Consider the following 19008-nt stretch of genomic DNA (forward strand, 5'->3'; position numbering starts at 1 on the left):
AAAAGATTAAAAAAATTAATCAAATATGTTAACTTTTGAAAATTGACTTAGAGGTAGGCGGGAGAACAATACTATCGTTCGCAGTTTTTCATAGATGACCTCTAAACTGCAAGTATAATTGCTAAAATCACGTGACGTCGACATCACGTGACAAGTTTAAATTAAAAATCTAAATGTCCCCAACATGTAGATTTGAACCACATTACATTTTTTTTTATATCAGTGGAGTCCTTAAAAGAATCGCTCACTCTCAAAAAGTATGTATTTTTTATCTTATAAAATTGCCGATATTTCCATTTGTAATGTTAACTGTGCTGCACTTTGCTTCATGAATGCTTTTCAAAATATTAATCATTTTAAAAAGAGTTAAAAATTGAAGACTTTTGGCTCATTTGAGCGGAGTCAGCCCCTTTTCTTGATATCAAATGAAAAGTCTTGTCATTCTAAAGAAGTTTTGCTCAACACCTATTCAGAGAATTTTTTTTTCGAATATGTTGAATAGAAATATCTAGGAGCCACATTTAGCAGTCCTTGATGGGGCCATTATTAAAAAAAATTGGAGTATGCATATTCTTTTGAACATTATTCTGACCATCTTTTGTTCAATATTGGTTAATAAATTATTTTTCCCCTTTTCGAGATATAAAGCGTCAGAGATTTAGCATTCCTGTCCCTTGTAAACCCTTAATACGTAACATATGGTCCTAATTTTAAAATACGATGTTGCAAATCGTTATGATAAATATCTTTGCTCCAGTAATATATTACAAAATATTGATCATTAAACTGTTAAAACTCGTTAAGAATCGCAAAGAAAATGTGAAATTTACAGCAATCAATGCCTGTTTTATAGACAGATAAGCTGGCAGATTTGAACAAATATCATATAATAGGCATCAAAAATGGTTACCCTCCTTGGCGACAAGGACTTACAACATCCAATGTGATGCTTGCCAAAATTAAACAAATTATCACTGATGATGTATGATTGACATTAAGACAAATTGTTAAATTGATAGGCATTATTTTGGGGATAATTTACACAGCTTTAAAGAAAAATTTGACTGAAAAAAGCTAACTTTAATGGTCACCTTGTGTTTTGAAACAAGTATATACTGACAAAACGTTAGAGATGTAGAAATTCAAATAGGAAGTGTCATTAATATCATATAATGGTATAAGATGAAGGCTATTCAGTTCAATCTTCTGTTGAATAAAATACATGTACATGAAACAAAATTCATTAATACCATCGTCTTCCACCGTCCTCAAATAGTTTATTTTCTACACGAATGAGTCTACTTTCCTGTTTTTTGCAAATATCAAAACAAAATGTTTGTTGTAAATGAGCTTTTAGTGTATTTAGTGTAATCAGAATAAATATGATTAATCGTATTACTTTTTAAGATGGATTTATGTTACTCACTTTCGGGAATATTTTATAGATCATAGTGGCCGTTTCTAAATTTAATGAAATTTTAAACATATTTAACATTTTAAGCTGAAACAGTGTCCGTATCCCTATAAAGCAGCACCACTTTCAAGATAACTTACGAAGTACTCAAAAAATAAATTGTTACAATTTTTTTTTTTTATTTCAACCAGGGTATGCCCTTGCAAAATTGAAATTTGTTTATAATCCTCCGTTCAGTACACAAACTATGCATTTATCACGTGACTGACTATTGATGGCACCAAAGATAATATACTACAGAATAGGGTGTACTATATATGTTATCTCAATAAGTATTTTATTAAAGTATGTGATAATAAAATGAATTCATCAAGATAAGTTCAGTTATAAATAGTTCCCATTTTTTGCACGTCTATATTCCATTGATTTCTTCATAGTAAGACTTCACAGTGCTACGTAAATTAAAGATGCAATTATGAAAGAAAGTCAAGCTTGATGTCGTATGATTTCTATTTTGTATGTCATAGAGCTCAGGACATTATCTATTGAACAGCCTTCGTATCTCTCATTAGAAATCCCTATCATAAGGAACTACATATTATGTAAAGTGTGTAATGTTCTAAATCAGGGGCCCGTTTCACAAAGCCTACTTAGGACTAAGTTCTATGTTAGGAAAGAACTCTTTCCTAAGTTCATTACTTATCCGTTTCACTAACCTCGTCTTATCTTAGGATATTCCTAAGTTATGTCGTAACTTTAGGACAGGTAAATCGATGACTTAGGAAGAAACTAAATATGGCGGCTGCATATTTAATAATAAACGAACGGAGACTGTTACGGAGAGAGAGGTTGTTTAGGGATAGAAACAATCCTTTGGACTATATGGATGACCGTGAGATAATTTCAAAGTTTAGACTGCCTCGTCATTTGATATTGGACATCTGTCAAATGATACAAAATGACATCACAAGGCCTACACGAAGGTCTCATGCACTTCCACCATCCCTGCAGCTTATGGCTGCATTACGTTTCTTTGCTACTGGTAACTTTCAAACAGTAACTGCCGACTTACATGGAATAAGTAAGTCGAGCATTTCAAGAATTGTCAGAGATGTGTCTCAATCATTGGTCAAAATAAGTCCAAGATATATAAAAATGTCCATTGATGAGAATGAAATTACAAATAGAATGTATGATTTTTCAAGAATTTGTGGCTTCCCTAATGTTATAGGCGCAATAGATGGTACACATGTGGGTATAAAGTCCCCATCATTTGAAGAGCACGTCTTTGTGAATAGAAAAAATTACCACTCTATAAACACTATGGCTGTATGTGATGCAAAACTGAAATTCATTAATATAGTAGCAAAGTGGCCTGGATCATCACATGATTCGTTTGTATGGAACAATTCCACCCTTTGTCAACTTTTTGAAAACAAGAACATCCCAAGAGGTTGGCTTTTAGGTGACAGTGGATACCCACTTAGATCATTTCTACTTACACCTGTTATGAACCCATCCACACCCAAGGAGAATGCCTATAACACAGCACATATAAAAACGAGAAATGTAATTGAAAGGTGTTTCGGAGTGTGGAAAATGCGCTTTCGCTGCATGGACACTTCTGGTGGTACTTTACAGTTTTCACCCAAAAGAACCTGCAACATCATAGTGGCGACTGCAGTTTTGCACAACATTTGTGTTGAAAACAGAGTCCCAGAACCACAAGGCAGGCCTGTTATTAATGACGGTAATGACTGTGTATATCGTGGAACTCTAAATGATGGAAATGACAATAGGAGACAGTTGATTGAAGCTAGGTTTTAGAAAATGTATGCACATGTACTAATGAATGACATGTACTGAAGAATAAAATACTTTTGTGTATAAATGAGTGTAATATGAAATATAAAACATTTAAACCATCTACAAAATTTATTTATTGGATAGGTGTTACTGTGGCATTAGAAATAATGCCCAACTGACAAAGTTTAATATTATGTTTTTCTTGCTCAATTTGCAGTCTCCCCTGCTCTATACTAAGCCGTTTCTGCTCAACTGCTAGTCTTTCTGTTTCAAGCTCCATTCTCTTTTTCTCTATTTCCAGTCTTTCTTTTTCAATTTTCACTAATTCAAGTGATGGTGATTGCAGGTCCTGTTTTCGCTTCCTAGTTGGTGCTACAAGTAAAAAAGAATGAACGAATAAAAATATGTTACACATTTGAAGATTAGTACATGTATAAGACAGGCGCAGGATTATTTTCCAGGTTGGGATGTACGAGGGCTGTTCGGAAATTATTGAGACAATTACGTTTACTCCATAAAGGACGGAGATAATTTCAGGAAAATTCATCAACATTTTAAAAAGAACGAATAAAACACTTATGCAAAATTTCTAATTCCTATGATAATAAGAAAAATTTAGGTGAAATTATTAAAATTAATCCGGAGCAGCATTACAACGTCATTTTAACGTCAAGTCAGCCAGGGATGGTTTCGCATGTAAAACGATCCGGAAACGTTTTATCTTTTTTTCTTCTTTGTTATTAAATATAACAGTACAAAAATCATACAGTCTCCTCTCTTAAACTATTCCTTAAAAATGTATGCTGTTGCTACCCGATTGCAATATTTTCATTTGTGGGAAAAAATGACTTAAATTCATGCAGTGCCGATAAATGTAACGCGAGTCAACGATATTGATACCGTACGTAATAACTGATGGTCGTCCGGAGCTTTTGATTTCACTCTGGTTGAATTAACCATAAAAATGTATACCAATGAAATAACAAACCCTAACACTTCTTTTTCTCGTAGTTATTATGAAAATTTTCACCAAAAGACGTTCAGTAGAAAACAAGATATACACAATGTCTAAATAATTTTCGAACAGCCCTCGTACATGAACTCTAAGATATGTCAGACATAGAAAGAAAATAATTTTTAAAAAAAATCAGGAAAATTATTTTTCTCTTCAGATACATGTCTTTCATTGCAATCTTTAAAGGGGTCTGTGTTTCTCAGGGAGCTATTTTTATCTTTTGAATGTCATTTTTTTTAGAACTAAACAAAGCATTATTTTCAGTGCAGTGATTGATCAGTTTTAAAGGCGATGATGACTCAAGTATACATATTGAATTGATGAGTTTACCATTAATGCATGTTGATGTAGGTTTGCTAGTTTCACTACATGTAGCAGTAACTGTTGTTGTAGCCGTAGATACTTCCAATGATTGGTCCGTTGATAGACTTTCTGTAAGGATACCCCCTTTTCTTTCCACTTCATTAGACTCATCTTTAAAATAAAATAAAAGTTATAAATATTATAATAAATAAATTATATACGTTATATATATATTAATGTTAGGGTGTGTGTGTGTGTGAGGATGTGTTTGTAGGTGAGCAGTGGCGGATCCAGAGGGGGGGGGGTACGTTACGGGGGTTGCAACCCCCACCCCTCCACCCTCCCCCCCCCCCCTCCTCTTTGGATTTGCAAAAAAGAAAGAGAAATAAGAAAGTTCCAATTTTTTTGTTGTGTGTTTACTATAGAAAATGTAAGGTGAAAGGCTAATGTTGTAATATATAAAGAAATTCGGTTGTAAAAACAAAATAAAACCCCATCCCTTTACAAAATAGGATTTTCAGGTTCGGAGACTTATTTTCCTTTCTTTTTCAAAAACTTTCTGGTAATGTATACAAGTACTTTTTCCCAGATTGATCAACGTCCCACTTTCAAAAACCATACTCGACCCTGTAACGATATTCTATTGAGTTATTTAACTTTATGTATGTGTACAACGTACGCTTTAACTGTTTTCGCCTTCAACCCCCCTTTTGAAAAATACTTCAACCCCCCCCCCCTCCTTGAAAAATTTCTGGATCAGCGCCTGGTGAGGGAAGGTGTGTGAATGTATGTTGTTAATCTGAAGTAAATAACAATCATTTTTAGAATTAATAATTTATTTCTCCATCCATGAGTCTACTCTGCTATGTTTTTGCATGTACAAAAACTAACTTTTTGTTGTAAATGGGCATTTTTTAGAATGCTAAACAAATTAACCATATAAGAAAAAAGTTACACATGCCCATATTTGAATATATCCCTTACAAGGATATTAATAAACATGAGGAAAAATACAAATATGACTAGAAGAATTGGCAAAAAAGATGCTAGAACACGCTACAACTTGTTAATAACTAACAAATTATGGACAAGTGCCCCAATCAATTTTAGAATTTAAAAAAGATTTGATATTCGTATGTAATACTAGTATTAGTGGACACCAACCTCGTTCACTTTGTGCAAGAGTGTCGATGCCAACTCCGGATGTAGATGTCTCACCCAAAATAGATTGTATTTTTTCCTCTAGTGGGGTTGTAGTACAGTCTGCCGGCAAAAGACCACCTCCAGTTTTTCTCTGTTCCCTTTTAATTTTTGCGAATTTCTTTTTACCTTCGCTGCAAATGGCACTCCACTTTTTCTTTAGTTCCTCTGCTGACCTAATGTAACTTGTATTGACCGAATTCACTTTAGAACAAATATGGTCCCATTCCCCCTTTTTGGCTTGATTAGTCACGGTGGAATTGTGCTTGGAGAAAAGAACATCTTTTCTTCTTTCTACTTCTTCTATAAGAATAGTTATTTCAGCATTCGTGAAATTGGGGTTCCTCTTCTGTCGAGACATTGTTTTTTTGTGAGCGAGAAAGCTTTAAACGAAGCACGGACTACTAACGAAGATCAGACAAAGAAAAATCACCCATTCATGAAGAAAAAAAAAATATATCTAACGATTGCCGTGTTCGATAAGGTTTACTAGCCTAGGAACGTTACCTTGTATTAAGCAAATGCCTACTTTGAGAATAATTTAAAAAAAAAAAATACATGCATGTATATCGTATGTGGTATGTAGGTGAGGGTGTACTTAGTTCCATCGGGCAACTTGTCAAGGAAAATAATTGAGTAGGTCAGTTTAATCACACTTTTGTCCATTTTATGTGAAAGTAAAAGAAATCCTTACCACAATACCCCCCCCCCCCCAATCCACACCTATCCCCCTTTCATTTTTTTCAAACTAATTGAAATAAGCTACCATAAACTAAAGACTACTCAAACTATACTCTTACAATACATGTTAAAGATTTTTAGTTATGTGGGTTATTATTTACACACAGCTATTCACGGCTTAAGAAATGTCCTAGGATAAAGTTAAGTTACGATTGTTTTGTGAAACAGCTGTGACAAATCTTAGGAACTTCCTAAGTTATAACTTAGGCATATCTTAAGTTATGTCTTACGACATATCCTAGGAAATGTTTGTGAAACAGGCCCCTAGATCACTACCGTAAATGATGAAATATTATGTTCATATATTTATGGTTTTTACGATACTGTTCGGAATAGTGTAGGAATCAAAACCGAACATGATGAACTCATATAATAATAGCAATACTGTTACATGTCGCCCGACTTCGTTAGGAAAGAGACAAAATTCGTCACTTTTCGCAACTTTCCATGATACTGTTGTCATTCTCAGGCTGAGCGCGTCCTCACTACAAAACTACAACTACTGATCATCTTTTGAGGAAAGTTTCAGGAAGATTGTCCCAGCCATCTCCGAGAAACAGCCTGGAGAAAATTTTCATGCATACAATCGCAATATGTCGCCCCCTACTTCGTTCATGGAAACATAAATAGGGGAAAAGAAACTGATCGAAAACAATAACGTGAAGTATGAAATCTTAAAGCATTAGAATATTTGGAATAAGACGAGAAGTGCGATATTTATATTCTATCTTGTCTTATGAATGCATTTTAAATCATATCATTGGAATATAAGTAATAATAATATACTTTGTAAAAAGAAATGGACGAAAACCGCGCAAAAAATACAAAGACAAATGTATTTCAAAGTCAAACTCTTCGTTCTTTTTCCATTTCTGTAAAGGAACTATTATACGAGGGTTGCCCGGTAAAAACGTGGACAAAGCGTTTTTCTCGAAAAATAATGGATGCATTAAGCAAAACTTTAACTAAATGTTTATTTATCATATTACTGTTTAGGTTGAATGAGGGTGAGAATTTATGTTCGTAGCTTACTGTCAAATCTTCAGAAGATCGCATGTATTTAATGTTTTTGGTAAAATATAAACAAAATAAAGATTTTATAGTGCTTGAATACGCACAGGGTAGGGTCCTAGGGCGCACTTTAAAAAAAACCCCAGTGTTTTCTTAGAGAATATACAAATATTAATTCGAAATAAAAGTTTAAAATACATATGATTGGGGTAAAAATTTTCTTTATTCCATTCCATAGTCTACTTAGTATTTTGTCGTCTTTCTGAAAATTCAATTTTAAGGCATTTGGTTGATTTCTGGAAATTAGAAAAAATATCACCAGATTTTTAGTATACAAGTGAAATGGGGGGTTTTCTTAGCGAAGTCTCTTTGATCGAGTCCGCAGGTAGAAAACGGGCAAAAAATTATGGTAATAGCGAAAAACGCTGTCACTGCAGACCGTCGGTTTAAAATTGCCATTTTAGTTGAATGATAGTGAGAATGCTGTCCATAACTTAGTAATAAAACTTCAGAAGGCCCCAATGTATGTGCATGATTTATTCTTCTACTGTTGATGGATGAATAAAAGGAAACTGAGGAATGTGAATCAATGGAATTCCTTCTTCCATGTTTAACTTTTCTAAACAAAAAAAAATGACGCTAATATAGTCACTTTGACGTTATCTTCTGTGCGCTCTATATCAACACAACATATAAAATCTCATAATTTGTTCATTAATGCGTATATCTATTTGAAATTTGCAATATTTATTGAAGAATGTAACAAAGAGTAGTGAGAATTTTAGAAGGCAGTGATTATTAGTTTTCACTCTAGACAAATTGTTTTTCCGTACAACCTCGCGATCGTATATAATGCGATATTTTAATAATATAAATCATGTTGATTTGAAGTCTTCAGGTCTGTTTGAAAATACATGGCTTCCATCATTGAAAGTTTTGCTTTTTTACGTCGATTTGCAGCAATTTTGTTAATGTTGTGACATATCTTTTGGATCAATTTTCCTACATGTAGTTACAGCTTAGTACATAATCTATTACACTACTTCCCTAGTTCTCGGACACCCGCTGCTGTGTGCAGTGAAACGCTAACTATCAATCTTCAAAATCTAGATACATGTGATTAAATATAGCCTACTTAGTAATAACCTCCAGTTTTCTTTTCACCTTTTTAATTAATTTTATGCAGTATATCACTAATGTAAAGGATTTTATCAGTATTTTTACAGAGGTATTGCGGCAGACAAGAGTATAAACATGGAGAGGTTACATGTATACTTCTTTGCTGTTATAATAAGTAAGTTTTCTTATTCAAAAATTTCTCGTTAAATTATTTATGCATATTTATCCATAAAAAATACAGAAAGCAAATGCACTTTGTTCTTGAGTATTACATTATCTTCGAAATATTTAGATGGAAGCAGTAACAATATGAAAATCTCAATCAACTTTGTGTTTGAGTAAATGATGGGTGTATAATATTTCCTGACTGAATTCAATAGAAAAAAATAGTTATGAAAAATGAAGAAAAGTTAAATAAATTTATAAGTTAAACGTATTAAGAAAAATGACCGAAAAAAGAAACAGTTTATCAGATTCTATCAGTGGCGTAGCATCGATTTTGAAAGTGGGGGGGCCAGGCAGAGAAAATTTTTTTTTACTTACCTGAAGAAGTTGACAAGCAAAAAAAAAAAAAGAAAAAAAAGGTAAAAGTTGCCGCAAAGTCGAAAATCCTATTTCGTGGGGGGGGGGGGGGGGGGGGGGGGTTTTAGGTAAACTTTTTCTCAGTGTCAACTACTTTTAGTACCAATTCTTATACTACATTTTCGGTACATTTCTAAAAGTGGGGGGGGGGGGCCAGGCTTTCAATATCAATTTCCTATAGTGTAAGTAAGGCTGGAAAAAAAGGTGGGGGGGCAGGCCCCCCCGGATACTACGCCCCTGTCTATTAACGTTCATATGAGGGATGAATCAAGGTAAACAAAAAGCTCCCCGATATGTTTCATCCACACATCCTGATTCCCTATGAATGAACACTCGGGTTCTTCTTGTGTATATGTGCTGGATCTAAGTTTCTTCTTAGAAACTGGTTCAACCTGTTGCAGGTTTTTTTCCCACCTGAATATAAATCAATTATCACATAAGCACACAAATCTGGGTATATATAAATATATATGGGCTAAAAATAGAGTCAATTCTCAATAAACCACCGACTTCTAATTTTTTTAATGAAATTTCCAACTACATGTAGATAATACTTGGTTCGATTACTAAATAAAGATTTTGTGAAAAAAAAAATTCTACTTTAAGTTACGGTAACTAAAAAAATAATTACTGCTATTTGTCATCATTTAAAAAGAGCTTTTTCTCTCAAAATATTAACTTTGTTTTAAAAATGTATAAATCCTTCTGCTTGATGTTTAATTAAGGAGGCTGGGGGGTCAAAAAATTAATCACAAATTAACCACCAGATTTAACTTATATTTTAAGATACGGTATCTTAAGCTGTCAGCTTTCATTTGGCAAAGAAAAAATTCATACATTTTAGTTTTAAAATTTGATCATTTTGTATATCTTTATATGGAGCTCTTCTTTGAAAGGAGATCGAAATAGTCTGAAAATGGCTGCCACCCCCAGCCTAGTTAAAATAATTAAGTTATTTGGCATCATTAAAGAAATCCTTTTACTCCCACCCAAATATTACTTTCATTCCAATAACAGCGTGTCGCTTTGCTTAACCGAGAGTGGTAAAGTTTCACATGTTGACTAGCATGTTACTCATCGATTGGATGTTTGATTTCAATGAAAGCAGTACTAATTTGCATATGAAATACAGAACCCAGCAATACCACATACAATACTGACCAATCGTATTGAATGATTGTTCAGTAAACAATAGTCACATGTGGACAGGCAAAGCAAGTTTTTATCCTTATGATAATGGAATTGATCGCTATATACAAAATAATTATTATAAAAGTTTCAAAGTATAGCCTTACTTATTTCATGCTTTAAATATTCTCATTCGTATCAAAATTGACTCCATTCGGTCAAACCACAACAAATATGACACGTTTTTTTCGCAGTAAACGGGCTTTGAATTACCACGTGTTGCCGGTGGCTACAAATGCCGTGCTGGAAAACAATCATTCAATACGATTGGTCAATGTTATCAGGGTATTGTTGAATTCTGTTATTTATATGCAAAGTAGCTTTGATTTCTTTCAAATCAAACATCCAATCGATGAATGATATTGTTATCAATTTGTGAAATTTTTACCACGGTCGACCAAGCAAAGTGACACGTTTTTATTAGAATGATAGTACTTTGATAAAAATAAGTAATACCCTGTAGGCTACAGTAGCACAGGCACTTATATCGGTATTCAATTTTTAACCGATTGTATAATTATAACACAAAGTATCCAACATTAAAATACACGGAGTTCCTCCGTCCCCAGAATTGCATTCATATACACTTTCAGAAAATACGCTCTGGCAAACCTTTTTCAAACAGCAAGAAATGTTTGATGCTGTATACAGATTAAAGAAAATAAAGACGAGCTTTTCATATATGGTAAGTTAGATAATACACCGTAAATTGATTGATTTTTTTTTTGTTTAACGTCCCTCTCGAACATACCGTAGAAGACAATGGCTATAAACAGTTTGTGCGTTTCATCTGAAAAGTGAGTGCGATTCTTGGATGGGGTACTCCGTGTAATTCGATATAGGATACCCTGTATTTTTGTTAAACTATGGATTAAAAATTATTTTAGAATTAAATTGTGAAAATTTTTTTCCGATGTATTTCAGTATCTGCTGACGCCTTGCAACAGGCCGACTTAGATTATATTGCTGCAAATCTGGATGTAAAACTCTCAGTTTTCGATAACACAAAATACGACGGAACAAAACATAGATTGAGTCTCACTCTCACAAATACCGGAAGTAAAACCATCAGACCTGACAACTGGTCCATTTACTTTTATAGCTTCTTCATGATTGAACCAGACCATCTCCCTTCGCCGGAGGGATACATTTTAACGAACTATAAAGTGAAATTAAATCACGTTAAAGGTAGTTTGTTCAGTATGACCCCGACTGCGGATTTTCCAGATATTACTCCTAATGGTTTTCACTATATCGAATTCTTTGGACAATGGTGGGCAGTAGCGAGATCTGATATTCCTCCAAACTGGTACATAACGGGACCTGATCTGAAACCTGTCAATATCAAATCAACTGCAACAGGCGAGAAATTTGTGACAAGATTTTCTACCGTTAGTCAATGGAAGAGATATCGCGTTGATCAATTTAACCCCTTTACACCCCAGGACCGATATAAGAGACAGAAAGTTCGAAACTTCAACACTCACACAAAAAAGGTTATTCCAACTCCAAAACACGTTGAAGTCTTATCCCAGCAGTCCCTCGATTTGAGTAAAATGATGGCAGTTTGCACACCAGTTGTTTCAGGAAGTTGCGCACTTTTAAGAGGTATGCGTATTTAAATAGTTTATGTACGAAATATCAATTCACTAATGGGCAATCAGTGTGGACAATTTTCACAAGAAGAACACTTCAAGAAATTAACATAGTTAAAAGTTTGTAAATACATTATGATGCCACAAACAACTCGGATTTTGTATTAGTTTTTAGAAAGGGGAAGAAAGAAACAAAATTTAACCGATTTTTTACTGTGAATTAAATATAGCGCATGTCTGCCCAAGAACATTATTAAGTTAACATATTTTATTGATATTATCATTTTACACATTATTTCAAAATATTGAACCTGAGCAAACCTGCTTTCGGTGACTTTTTCTCAAAATATTAAATCGGGAAAAGTAAAATGGTGAAATTGAATAAAGAATAAATTACAATGGGATAGATTAATTTGAGTCTACATTAATATCTTTAACCTTGAAATTCGCATAGTTTAGATACATCTGGAGACATGGTTACTTATAGTTACTTACAATATACAAGTGTCATTGGTGAAGTTGGTAGGTATCTTTGCAAATCCTTTATTAAAACAATTTACATATATCCCGCTACATTCCTGCGACTCTTCACAGTTACACGGGTCAGGACAAACTCCATTCACAGGTTTGTAAAACAGGACACAAAGAACTAAAGTCAGAATCATCTTCAAAATAGAAAAAAAAGTCTGTTCATCAAATATGAATGTTTTAAGGTATCCAACAATCTAAATAATGCATCCTCCGCTTTGGGATAATATTTGTATGTTGACGAGGAAGTATTTAATATTTTCAACTCTTAATTAGGTTAAGGTTGAACGACTCTCTGAAAAGAGAAACAACTTCTCAAAACATTCCCGATATATGTTTCATAAGTTGTCTTCATAGAATATAGCACTAGAGACCATTTTAATGTTCATTCATTCAAAATCAATGTGAGACTCTAAAATTGAATTCAGTTTTTTGCTATTATTTTATTTTAGTTATAAAGCATGATCTATTGAAATATTTTATAAGGTATTTAATATTTACTATGATTTATTATATACAGTAAAATGCAAGCTATATATTTTTCCAATAGATAAATCAGTAAATAGATATATCGTTTCAATATTACTTTGTTTAAAAAAAACATTCGCCGACTGTCGAAATATAAAAAAAAGTTATAGTTGCAAAGAAGATAGCTTTAACAATCAAAGTGATTTTTATTTACATTATAGATACTAATATTAAATCAACAAATTTGTCAGTAGATTTTCGGTTTAGAGAGTATGATCGTTAGCAGAAATGTCCTAATATATCGATATATATACATTTGTGGTATCTCTCCATTATATAAACATACAGAGAGAAAATATCTTCAATTCTGTATGAAGTTTGTCAGAGGGTCAGAGGTCTTAATACGTGGCCTAATCACACGGCGCAATAATATCTACTGGTACATAAATTATAAAATGACCTGCTCTACTTGCTTTTCTTGTATAAAAATGAACAAAATAAGCCATTTAAATGATAATTATTTTATTTACAATGTAAACAAGTATTTCATACAGTTTTTTGGCTATCGATACAAGCTGTGTACGTAGAGGAATCTAGTCTAGCGTTTGTTTACATTTTTTTTCACTTTTGTCAGCTGCACACTCTCTAACGTTCATCCCTATTTTTTGTGTAGACCTTTGGTTAAATTTTCATGATAAACTTTTATTTTATCTTTAGATTCTACTCACGATAAATGCGTAAATCTGTTGGAAAATATCATTGCAATCATGCCATGAACAGCTGCCAAACACCTCGGCGTTTTCGTAGTTCAATGTAAAGCTGTCGCCAGTGTCTCCGTGTTTATCAGTGTTTTATGATAAGTATGCCTTTAGTTACTGAAATCGTAGAATGTTTTTGATCAAATTGCAAAATAACTGGCTCGGACAAGTGTCTCAATCCATTGGATCGGATCCATCCATCCCTTTCGGGCCCGAAAATCCTCCAACTGTTTATCATCAGACTTCTATGTGTTTCTTGTGTCTTTTCAGCATCGATTATCAATTTTCACAAATAAAAAATATTCCCAGAAAACAATCTGTTCACTATTATTGATCACAAGTAGCCTTTCACAAAATATTCCCTTCGAAATATATTCCTTAGCCTAATGAATTCGAAGCGTAACCGCCATGCAAGCCGATTTACACCTTACTTAATTTTTCAAAATCTACGACGGACGGTTAGTGCAATAATTTAAATTCTTAAAAATATTCAATTGTCTGTCTCAAATGTATATATAAGTAATAAATAACAAGTTTATAAACTTCAATGGGAATTGAAGTGGGTCGGTACGTGATTCAAATTCTTCTGAGAAGGCCTTCGGCCTTCACAGGATTTGATCACAAGTTACATGGTTAGTTTGTATTTTGCTCTGAATATCTTTGAATATCTTTGAGTTTAGTGATACATCCGAAAGCGTAAAAATGTTATACTTCATGATGTCTTTTTATTTTTAAATTCATTCGACTGGCTTGTAATTTGATAATTCAATCGAACTAATATCGTAATTAATCTCAATGTGCAGTACTAAGAATATGCTTTGGATTTCCTACAAGATGAAAGCTAATTAATCCCAAGGGACTGATTGTATCTTTCACAGTTTACAATGGGAACATTTCAGCAATAAAGCCTAACTCTCTTTGCCAATTCATTCTTATTTAAAGTTAAGGAATCTACCCCCACCACCTAACCTCCAAACCAGTGCAGGACTCTCCATTGCCCGTTTAACATGCCGCCCAGCCACAGTTAAAAAAATCAGCGCCACTTCCGCCACAGTTAAAACATTAGCGCCAACGTAAGATTAACGTCGTTAGTGTGATAAAAATTTATAAACCAAATGAAATTAAATTATGTACCGTTTTTCAGTTGCTAATGTTTAACTGTTAATTTGCTGTAATTTAGGGCCATTGTTTGGTTTGCACAATCAATTACCTCTTTTATTTTTCCTGATAGGATTGACTGGACACATGAATGGCAAGAGATAAACCGTTTTTTCAAACTTCACAATAACCACAATTGAAATTTTTAAATATCAATTAATTCATGCTTTAATACAGTAGTTCTAAACATGCTTGAAGATAACCGCGTCTCCAAAATTGCATTAGCAATGCAAGTCAAAACATTGTACGTGTCTGGATTGTGTTTTTTTTAAATTGTAATGTTGAAAATTAACAATACATCCACGAAAATATTATTTTATTTCTTAAAATTAATTTGTTTTTTAAAGCAACAGATTAAAAGATATTTTAATTTTCAATCCAATAATTGCAAATGTATACAATGATATCGGCGTAAATGTGTGACCTACCAGACTTTTCTCTGTTCTATAAAAACTACTATAGAGATATTATGAAACAACTGGCATTGTTAATTTTAGATTCTATAATAAAAATTTGTTTCATCATAGGTTATTATGATAAATGTCAGTTTTGTCTAAATGAAACAAGTGAATCACAGCATCTGTGATTTTAAATCATTTCTTGGTTCCTTCGCAAATTCCGTCGCGAAATTACCGCGAATTTTACCACTTCGCATTAGTTTTGCGCCACAGTTTTTCAAATGATGGAGAACCCTGTCAGAGACATATAGAAACAAGCTAAACATCAAAAAATGTCTTACTGCCTATTTAACCAAAAACAAAATTTGAACGTAATTGATCATTAAATGTGAATAAAAAATTATATAAAAATCAACATTTTGTGGACAGAAGAATGACAAAGGGACAGACAGCTAGACGGATGGACGGACAGACAAAGTGATTACTTTTGGTCAACTGCAAGTCCTTGCGGAGCCCTAATGAGATCATATGACGGAATCAGCAAGATGGTAGAACACCTTTGACGTCCGAGATTAGTGTGCGAGGTACATGTACGTGCCATGCACCCGAGAAGCTCCGAGTGTGTTTTTATAAGTGAAAAAAACACTATAAAAACTTGTTCTCCTCTGAAACCCTGCCTTGCCAATGAATTTTAAAATTGGACTTGACATTGTATAATGTCCTTTGTAGTGTGAAGTGTTTCAACTTGTTTTTAACCTAACGGTAAAATATAGAGAAAAGTCAGGTATAGACAGAGGAATTAAACAATTTTTAAATTTTGCTTCCAAACAAAGTTGTTACATTAAGGCAATGAATTATGTCGTTTTATTAAAATAAATAATTTTCATTCATTTAAAGTTGTAAAGCATTATAATTGAACACAATATCAATCTATGCTTATATGAGGTTAAATAAAGAATTAAATATCTCAGTTGAGTTCTTCATGTAAATAAATACGTAGACGTAGGCTAATTTTAAATCCAAAATGCACATTGAAAGATGACGACACATTTTTTTCTTTAATATTGCTACATTATCGGAGAAATGAACGGTGTGCTTATTTCAATAATAATAACGATAAGTATCATTAAGAATATCTTTACGTTTTTTAAATTCAATTATTCAGTTTTAAGTATTCATTTACATGTATTTATGCCAAAGTTAGTTTTTCAAAGTTTTTCTTTATAACATAAAAAAATTATTGTTAATCTTTTCCTTGAAGTTCTTACAATCTCTAAAACATGCATTGAATGATGACGTCATAAAATAAGCCCTCAAATGTAAAAGGGTCATTTTTTCCTTTTCCAAATATTACAACTTTCATTTTCTTACTATTAACCTTAAGGTGCAATTTTTGCAATATTTAGAAAAACGTTTTTAGCATGTACTAAAAATCATCTGGGTTTTCAGATAACAAAATAGTAGCATCAGCACACAATAATACAAAGAGCTGGCAAACATGATAAACCTTTAGCTTTATTTCCAGATAAATGTTTCAAGTACAATGAAAATAACAATGGCGACAAATTCTTCCCTTGTCGAACTTCTATATTACATTCAAATATTTCTGAACTTATTTCATTAACTACCACTTTTGATTTTAAAATTTGGACATGTTTTTAATACAATAATAGATGTTACGGAAGCATTTTTCTTGTTTCATGAGGTTTTAGTTTCCAAACTTCAGCTGGTCGTTATTATCCTTTATGTATTTAAGATTGCGGAACATTAACTGGCAAAATTGGAAATATACAGCGTATATCATTACAATGAAAACATGCAGACAATGAAATGGGCGGGTACAATTGACGCGAACGTGGGGAAAACATCGGATTGAAATTGCAGATCGAAATTTATTTTCAATCCACCTCAGCTGTTTTCAAAGCAAAGAGTGAATGTATGATCCAAAAATCAACTATAATTCAACTTCCAAATACATATTGTTTGAAGTTCACATTAATATGAATTTTAGCTTATAATTTTAAGAACGCAAAAGATCATATAAGACAAAGATTATTTTTCAGGAGATATTTGATTCTAGAAAAATTTTGTCGAGTCAGGTCATGGCCTTTAAACATGACAATATATTTTATTTCTAGGACTATAAGAGTGCATGAGTTGCCACATACTTATTTTCAACACTGAAAACTGTTGGATTAAGGATCAAAAAACGATAGCCCCCCCCCCAAAAAACACAAAGGTATACATATATTTACCAAACAGAAATGAAATAGTAAATTTCCTTAAATATTAATTTATTTAAAAACCTGGACAAAAAAAATTAAATCTGAAACCATCCTTATTTATTTGTCAAACTGTGCCAAAAAAGTTATCTTGGTCAATCAGTAATAATGTGCATTTTCTAGCGTATCTGAGGTGGATTGAAAATGAATTTCGATCTGCAATTTCAATCCAAGTTGTATTTTCAAATTCCGCGTCGAATTGTACCCGCCCATTTCATTGTCTATCAGTGAATGTTTTGATTGTAACAGATAGAAATGACGTAAGCTGTATATTTCCAATTTTGCCAGTTAATGTTCCGCGGTCTTATAACGGTCACTGCTCTCTGTTCTGAAATAGATCCTGGCTTTAAATAAGTTTAGTTTGTTGATTAAATTAAACTAAACATAAAATAAATACTGAATATGTTCATCCTGATTATTTTATATTTTTATAATGTGAGTCATTATTTTTTTTTATTTGAAATTCGAATGTGAGATATTCAGGACGACAAAATAATGTTATCATAAATCATGCCTTTTAAATGTTTCATGGTACATTTAAATTTAAAGCATTTACATAAATACTTATGATTGAATAACAAAATATTTTTAATAAGATTTTCTTTTACAATTTTTCTCTTTGAATCATTTATCTGTTTCTATTTACAGGCGGAAAATAATGGAAGTTCAAAAAGTAAGCACAAACAGTATATTCTTCACTTCCTGTAAATACTTAAATCGAATTAATACAAATTCTAATGCTAACCAGATGTTAATAATTACAGTGTTTCTTTTTTAGAGAGTTCAACAATAAGAAAAGTGTCAATTTCTGGAGAAGTTTGGAATCCGAGCGACGAGCAAAGCGCAAAAGATCCCGACACAGATTCCCGGAGTTCGCGCCTCATTTCCGCTTACCTAGCAGACGACAGCTACAGGGCGGGAAAGGAAAGGAAAGAAATCGTCAGGAAAGTGTCGATTGAAGAAAAAGTTTTGAAATATTCAGATAAAGACCCAGACAAAACTTGGACATGACAACCAAAAAAGAGAAAAGTTGCTTTCACGGACGCACCGTGTTTTGTGTTCCAGTTTTAATTCGGAATAAATTCTCAGCAACCAAAAAGAGTTGATAAACAGCGGCGATTTAATCCTTTAAAAAGTGATCATAAAAACGTTTGTTTCATGGAAAAAAAAATTCAAAAGAAGATAACTTCAGGTTATTTCTTTAATTTTAATCATGTTAATTAATGTAATAACTGATATGCTGTAAATCGTAATAATTTTATTGTGGGAGATCACTCATATTGCGTTTCCATATTTATTTGAATATCATAATTTTTTTTTATTTTTTAATTTTAATAAAACTTATATCAAAGTTCTTATCACCTAACGTTTTCAATTTTGATATCTCCTTGTATGTAATCTCAATTTTCTTAATATGGTCATGATTTTAAATCTCTTGATAA

General features: G+C 32.6%; 3 protein-coding genes across 3 annotated transcripts; 2 read left to right on the forward strand and 1 right to left on the reverse strand.

Moving 5' to 3' along the window:
* The first annotated feature begins 2209 nt into the window (after positions 1 to 2209).
* Positions 2210 to 3241, forward strand: LOC134243273 (putative nuclease HARBI1). The gene is made up of 2 exons (XM_062725505.1): positions 2210 to 2495; positions 2646 to 3241. The coding sequence occupies exons 1-2, from the start codon at positions 2210 to 2212 to the stop codon at positions 3239 to 3241; spliced, it is 882 nt and encodes a 293-aa protein (XP_062581489.1).
* Positions 3242 to 3353: 112 nt separating this feature from the next.
* On the reverse strand, positions 3354 to 6099 carry LOC134243274 (myb/SANT-like DNA-binding domain-containing protein 4). The gene is made up of 3 exons (XM_062725506.1): positions 5703 to 6099; positions 4566 to 4709; positions 3354 to 3592 (listed from the first exon to the last, which is right to left on the reverse strand). The coding sequence occupies exons 1-3, from the start codon at positions 6097 to 6099 to the stop codon at positions 3354 to 3356; spliced, it is 780 nt and encodes a 259-aa protein (XP_062581490.1).
* Positions 6100 to 8731: 2632 nt separating this feature from the next.
* Positions 8732 to 18577, forward strand: LOC134243275 (uncharacterized). The gene is made up of 3 exons (XM_062725507.1): positions 8732 to 8784; positions 11304 to 11987; positions 18345 to 18577. The coding sequence occupies exons 1-3, from the start codon at positions 8745 to 8747 to the stop codon at positions 18575 to 18577; spliced, it is 957 nt and encodes a 318-aa protein (XP_062581491.1). The 5' UTR covers positions 8732 to 8744.
* Positions 18578 to 19008: the final 431 nt, after the last annotated feature.

Source organism: Saccostrea cucullata, unplaced genomic scaffold (assembly GCF_032062105.1).
Source record: "Saccostrea cucullata isolate Sc308-1 unplaced genomic scaffold, CSIRO_AGI_Scuc_v1 ctg7589, whole genome shotgun sequence".
Taxonomy (NCBI): domain Eukaryota; kingdom Metazoa; phylum Mollusca; class Bivalvia; order Ostreida; family Ostreidae; genus Saccostrea; species Saccostrea cuccullata.